Genomic DNA, 7,328 nt, shown 5'->3' with positions numbered 1-7,328 from the left:
TATGATGGTAATGGATTTTAAAGCTCAGATGACAAAGGTTTGCTAACTCCTGGTTTGCTTCAAGTATTACTGAGCTGCATCGGAAGTATATTCCTCAACTCCTGTTGCATTATTGAGCAGTAAAATACGTGAAGTATGAAATGTAATGTTGATGACAAATGTTTCAGAACATCAGGAATAAGATCAATGAAGAGCAAAGTGAATCTAGAACAAGGAAAGGAAAGGTACATTTATTAAAAATAAGAACGGTAGACAGTCTTTGATAAACAAAACCACTGAGAATCCAAACACGTCCAATATACATTGTAACAATGCACATATAGTTAAAAAAAAAAAACCCATTAGTAATTTTTTTTTAGAACTTTAGAGAGGAAAAAAGTACTTTGGCTCTCCCCTGCTGGAGGTCTGCCCACAAACACAGCATGTGGGACCACGCATCTGCTTTCAAGAGTTCTGTACAGCACAAAATTACAGTGTGTGCATTCATTCTGTGAACACACTGATTCTGAATAAAATCAGTTTCTGTAGGGATGATCCAAAACGTAAGTCAGTAGCTCCATTTCATAAAAAATATTCAGAGGCCGCAAGAGCAGTGGCAACCGTTTTCCAAAATCTTCAGTTTTAACAAAAGGTACAGAATAAACTGCTAAATCTAGATGTTTTCACATTATTTCGCAGGAGTATCAAGTAACTGTGTAAAAATTTATGTAAAATCTTAAGTTAGCCAAAACTAGTGTCTTTAAACTTTAGATCCAAGTTGTTCTTCACCCTTTTACCACAGCGGATAAATCTTTTCTGCCTTTGTCCTGAATGTTTGTCAAACCAAAGAACTCTGAAAGAGAATATGCAATCCTGAAGGAACACAGTCCCAGAAATGTCACTGGAATTCAGCCCTAAGACACACACAGTCCCTGCTGGGCGCTGGGCTGCGGGAATTTATTATCGTCGGCCTTCTCATGTCCTGGGGCATGACAAGTAGTCTTCTTTTTAAATAGCCGAAGACTCAATCGCAGCAAGTCATTGTCTACCACTGGAGCATTCGTGTAAGCTTGTTTTACAGTGCCCTAATTTGAAGAAAACAAAAACAAATTTTAAAAGATGTATGTTATTAGTTAACAGGAGGAAAGACAGGTTAACCTCTAACAAAAATATCAAAGCTGCAAGAAAAATTAATTTGGGATGGATATTTAAAAGCAAAATTAAATGTTTTCAGATTCAAGGAATCTTAGAAAAGAAAGCAATCTTTAAAAGGGGACCTCTTAAAGTAGGAATCTTCAGCCATCCCTGACAGGTAATCAACGAGCTTTTATTTCCAATGACAAAGCAAAGAACAATCACTGCACATTCTTGAACATGATGACATAAAATCTCTTTAGAGCTGCATACTAATTCAATTTTACTCTTCCATGACAACCTTTCAGTCCTCTGACGAGAAGCACCGAACACTCCACACTCCTTTCTGGTCTGTTACTATCCCATGAAATGCGGGCTCTAGAAGTGAACAAATTCTCTAGAAGACAGCTGATCACTGCAGTGTGAGGAGAAACTACTACCTCCCTTCTGCTAAAATGTGTATCTCTTGGAAGTTGTCCTAAAATTTTGTTAAATGATTGTTCTCCAACTATGTTCACAAATGAAATAAGGTGAGTTTTGACAATCGAGCGTTCTGCCATTTCTCTTCTTCCTAGGATCCTTAAAGGAGCAGTGGTTCTTTGATCACATCTACACTAAAAAATATGTATGTTGTGATACAGTAAATTGACTTTTTGTGTGTAGTTCTGTGAGTTTAGACTTACATATTGATTCACATAACCATGACCACAATGGGAATAAAGAAGTTTCATCATTCAGAAAACTCCCTTTGCTGTCCCTTTTTGTATTCACACCCCCTGCCCAACTCTAACCCCTGGCAACCAATGATGGAGTCTCTTTAATCGTTCTGCCTTTTCCAGAACATCAAATAAATGGGATTATATGCTGTATGATTTCTGACACATACTCTTGAGATTAATCCATGTCGTTGACAGTACTGACAGTCTGGTTATTTTTTATTAAAATTAGTAATCCGTTATGTGGATGTGCCCCAGTTTACCAATTAGCTATGTATAGAACACTGGGGTGGTTTTCATTGTTGGAAATTATGAAAAGACCTGTGCTAAGCTTTTGTGGACAGGTTTTTATATGAACGTAAGTTTTCATTCTTCTAAGGAACATACCTAGCAATGGGATTACTGGGTCATATAGTGAGTATATATCTAACTTTACAAGAAACAACCAAACCGTTTTCCAAAGTGGCTGTACCGTTCTGCATTCTCACCAGCAATACTGGCAGTTTCAATTGCTCTGCATCCTCACCACGGGGTTTTTTGTTGTTTGGTTTTTAGCTATTACAATAGATTCACAATGGTATCTAAGTTTTAATCTGCATTCTCTAGTTAATTTTGTTAATATTGTTAATATTTTTGTTAATTTGTTAATATTGTCAAACATCTTTTCAGGTGCTTATCCATATATATCCATTTATCCTCTTTGGTGAATTGTCCATTCAAGTCTTGCCCATTTAAAAAAAACTGGATTGCCTGTTTTCTGTTAATTTTTGAGAGTTTTTTATATACCTTTTTCCAAAAAGTGATTCCAAATATTTTCTCCCAGTATACCTGTCTTTTCATTCTCCGTCTTTCACAGAAGTTTAAAATTTTGATGAAGATCAAGTATCTCAAAATAAAAACTTTAAACACACCCCGTTTTTAAATCCCCTCCCCCCCCAGCTGACTAGTCATATTTGTGTGGGTTTATTTCTGGACTCTGTTCTATCGATCTAAGTGTCTCATTCCTGGCGCCAGTACTTGAGTATTGCGGCTTTATAGTAAGTCTTGGAATTGGGTACTGTGAGTCCTTCAACTTTCTTCATCTTTTTAAAAAATTTTGTGTATTCTTGTTGCTTTGACTTACTTACCACGTTGACTTTAGAATCAGTTTGTATATACAAGACAAACAAAAAAACCTGCTGGGATTTTGCCACATTGTGTTAAATCTGTAGATCCATTTGGGGAGAATCCTAGTCTTAACTATATGGAATCTTTCAATCCATGAACATGATGTATCTCTCCATTATTTAGGTCATCTTTGATTTTTTTTTTTAATCAGTGTTTTATAGTTCTTGGCACATAGAGCCTATACATGTTTTGTTAGATTTATACCTAAGTACTTTTTTGGGGGGAGCCATTGTAAAAAATACTTTTCCCCTTCGTTTCGTATTTCCAGGTACTTCTATATACTATCAGAATATGGAGATACAATTGCTTTTTGCCTGCTTTGTTGCCTGTGGCCTTGTTAAACTTATAAAATAAATTCTAAGAGCATTTCTGATAAATTCCTTGACACTTTTATGTAGGCAATCACGTTGTCTGTGAATAAAATACAGTTTTACTTCTTCCTTTCCAATCTGTATGCCTTTTATTTCCTTTTCTTATTGAACTGGCTAGAACTTCCAGTAAATGCAGAGTAGGGGTAGTGCGAATAGGCATCCTTGCCTTGTTCTTGATCTCTCCGGGAAATCGTTCAAACTTTTACCATTAAGTATGATGTTAGCTGTAGGTTTTTGCAGATGCCCTTTAAAAAGTAAAAGACTAGGGCGCCTGGGTGGCTCAGTTGGTTAAGCGACTGCCTTCAGCTCAGGTCATGATCCTGGAGTCCCAGGATCGAGTCCCGCATTGGGCTCCCTGCTCAGCAGTGAGTCTGCTTCTCCCTCGGACCCTCCCCCCTCTCAAGCTCTATCTCATTCTCTCTCTCAAATAAATAAATAAAATCTTAAAAAAAAAAGTAAAAGACTAATTCTAGCTTGCTAAGAATTCTTATTGTAAAGGAATGCTGAATTTTATCAAATGTTTTTTCTGCATCAATTGATAGGATGTATTTTTTTTCTTTTTGGTCTGTTACTATGTAGATTACACTGAATGATTTTAGAATATTAAAACAGCCTTTCATTCAGGGGATAAATGGTTCTTGGTCATGGTGTAGTCTGTTTTATATATTGCTGGATTTGATTTCCACGTTTTGAGGATTTTTTTGTCTATGTTCATGAGAGATATTGATCTGTAGTTTTCTTGTGATGTCTTTATCTGGTTTTGATATCCAAGTACTGCTGGCCTCATACAATGAGGTGGGAAGTATTCCTGTCTCTTCAATTTTCTGGAAGAAATTAGGTAGAACTGGTGTTATTTCTAACTTAAATGTCTGGTAGACTTTGGCCAGTGAAACCACCTGAGAGTGGAGAATTCTTTTCCAACAATAAAAACAAAACCAAATGAAACAGACATAGGACTATTCAGGTTATCTATTACTTCTTGAGGAAGTTTTGGTGCTTGTGGCTTTTAGAGCAATTGATCCATTTCTTCTAAATTGTCAAACTTACATGCATAGAGACCTTTACAATATTATCCTTTTAATATCCGTGAGACTTGTAGGGGATTATCAGTATTTTTCATCTCTTCAGAACCAAATTTGGGGTTTTACTACTTCTGTTTTCCTATTAATTTATTTTTGGTATTCTTTCCTTTTGCTTGCTACAGGTTCTATACATTCTTTCAAAACTATCATACCAAATGAGAGTTAAACATTTAAAAAACTATCATACCAAATGAGAGTTAAACTCATTTAAAGCAGCTAAGTGTTCTCTTCACATCCTTCACCTTCTCTTATATTTTTTAAAAAATACATAAATTATAAAGACAATGCCAATCAATATGAGTTTACCATCGTACAACTTTCCTCAATGAACGGTCCTAGTCTGTACTTTTCTTTTATAGTTATACATTTTAAAGGTTTTTATTTTTCTTAGCATTCTTCGAGACTCTCTAGCATCTGAAATTTTTCTTCAGTTCTCTCTTCAGCTTTTGTGCAAATATTTTTAACCCTGAGCGATCAGAAAGCTCACAATGCTTTCTTTAGATGGATCTTTATACTGTGCCACTCTTTTGATAACGTGTCATGTGTTAATGGGCTGTGCCCTGTACTGAAGGATTACAAGGGTCTGACCACAGTGCTCAAGGAGACTTTTACAAGGGTATTTTTGGTTGTCACAATTTTTGAGAAGCATATGGTGTATCAGAGGAACCAGGGAATGTTACAAAATATTTTTTATAAAAAAGGGGCCAGGATTCTGGTGAGACTTTGAAATGTGTAGCCTTTCTCAACTGAAGTCCCCTACCTGAGCCAAAAGAAAATGTGATGGATTATTTTTCAAATTCGATACTGAGGATGGAGGCAGTAACACTTCAGATACATAAAAGAGAAGGTGATGCATTACCTACATGCTTATTAGGGCTACCTGGGGTTTAATTCTCTTGGGAAAATCTCCAACTGAGAAAAGCTGCAAGGAGCAATGGGCACCTAAGCAACACAATGCAGGGAACGAAGTAGTATATGAAGCACATGAAACGGGAGTGCAAAGAAGAATGACTGTAGCAACTGTCAAAAGTAGTTCTGAGAAAGGCCTTTAATCAAGGAAGACTTTAAAAACCTATGCCTTGTATCTGTTTCCACTTTAATCTTTGGCGCTGAGTTCATCCCTTGCTTTTTCATGAATTTTTCTTTAATGAAGTACACTTTCTGCTAGCAATGTTTTCTTAATGTCCCCAAGTAAAAAGCTAATGAATATTTCTCTAATCTTTAAAAAGCCTAAGAGAGTTGGTTTTAAAAGTTAAGACATTTTCAATTTCTCATGATCAGATCTCTCCCAAATCTAAATTTCTGTTTCTCTTGTGTTTCAATTCCCTTTATTCTTCTCAAGTAAAAGCTTAAATATAATCACTTGTATTTATTTCCCTTTCTTCTGACCTGGCACATTCTCATAAACACTATTTCTTCCTATAAATATCCTTATCACTTTGTGTCTGGAAAATTTTTTCCCTAATCTTGTTTAGATAATGAAACGTACTAGAAATTTATCTTGAGAAACTTTTCACAAATGAAAATATTTCACAGAGAATTTTAAACTCTTTATGCATCTAATTTTGCATAACACACTGCTATTCACAAATGTTCAATACTATTAAAGTAAAATGAAAACTATTACAAATAGAATTCCTTTTACATGTGTAAAAGACTAGGAAACCGAACTCATAAAAGCAGATGAGACCTTAATCTCACCTTAAGCAAATAAAAAAAAATGCCATTCATATAATTCATTCATACAATGCATACACTTTGCATTTTTTTTTTTTTTTCAAGGAAACAACAGTACCTTCTCATTTTTAACAAGCTGCTTCCGGATTGCTGAATCCCGTCTGAAGCATAACGCTTTACAACATGGTCCAAGATTACTAAGAAGACTTGCTCGCTCTTCTTTTCGTAGTAATGCAGCCATGTTGAGAGCCCCCAATTCATGTTCAAAAAGACTGTCTGCATCTTTCAATAAAAACACAGGCATTAAATTCTCCTAAAATAGGAAAGTGTTACTGGCTGCTTCCATATTCCACATAGTCTATACTTTACCAAAATTACCATAACAATGGTGAAAATTATAGGCAATATACATAATAGGCCACAAAACAAGTCTCAGTAAATTTAAGAGGATTGAAATCATATCCTGCATCTTTTCAGCCCACAACAGTATAAAACTAGAAATTATAAGGGGAAAAAAACACGTGGAGGCTAAACAACATGCTACTAAAAACCAATGGGTCAACAAAGAAATGAAAGAGGAAAACAAAAAAATGTGAAGATAATGAAAATAAAAACACAATAGTCCAATACCTTGGGGATACAGCAAAGGAAGTTTTCGGAGGGAAACCTACAGCAATACAGGCCTACCTCAAGAAACAAGAAAAATCTGAATCTAACCTTAGACCTAAAGGAACTAGAAAATAAAAGAACAAAGCCCAAGGGGAGTAGAGAGAAGGAAATAATAAAAATCAGAAGAAATGACAGGGAATAAAGTAAAGTCAACAGAAAAGAATCAATGAAACCAAGAGCTGGTTTTCTAAAAAAAATTAATCTTTAGCGAGACTCATCAAGAAAAAAGACACAAATTTAATAGAAATGAGAAGTAACAACCAATGCCAGAGAAATACAAAGGATTATAAAGAGTACTATGAAAAATTATATGCCAACAAATTGGACAATCTAGAAGTAAATTCCCAGAGAGTCTTCCAAAATGGAATCAAAAAGAAATAGAATCTGAACAGACTGATTGCTAGTAACAAAACTGAACTGGTAATCAAAAGCCCCCACAGATGAATTCTATCAAACACTGAAAGAAAAGCTATAATACCCATTCACCTCAAACTACTCCCCCCCAAAATAGGAGGGAAAGCTTCCAAACACAT

The 7,328-nt window shown here is 35.3% G+C and overlaps 1 protein-coding gene across 5 annotated transcripts in view; it reads right to left on the bottom strand.

The window, feature by feature from the left end:
* Nucleotides 1-203: 203 nt before the first annotated feature.
* Nucleotides 204-7,328, bottom strand: part of ZC3H13 (zinc finger CCCH-type containing 13) — a 92,957-nt gene continuing 85,832 nt past the window's right edge. For all 5 annotated transcript variants that reach the window (XM_088021842.1, XM_088021844.1, XM_028105389.1 and 2 more), the window contains 2 exons: nt 6,245-6,408; nt 204-1,064 (listed from right to left, as the gene is read on the bottom strand). In XM_088021842.1, the coding sequence (XP_087877968.1) occupies nt 894-1,064; nt 6,245-6,408 (335 nt within the window). In that variant the 3' untranslated portion in view covers nt 204-893. The remainder of the gene's footprint in view (nt 1,065-6,244; nt 6,409-7,328) is intronic.

This window comes from Eumetopias jubatus, unplaced genomic scaffold (genome assembly GCF_037043125.1).
Source record: "Eumetopias jubatus isolate StellerSeaLion01/CBP00866 unplaced genomic scaffold, mEumJub1_p1.0 scaffold_3, whole genome shotgun sequence".
In the NCBI taxonomy this organism is placed as follows: Eukaryota; Metazoa; Chordata; class Mammalia; order Carnivora; family Otariidae; genus Eumetopias; species Eumetopias jubatus.
This window is presented reverse-complemented; position numbering and strand designations above follow the sequence as displayed.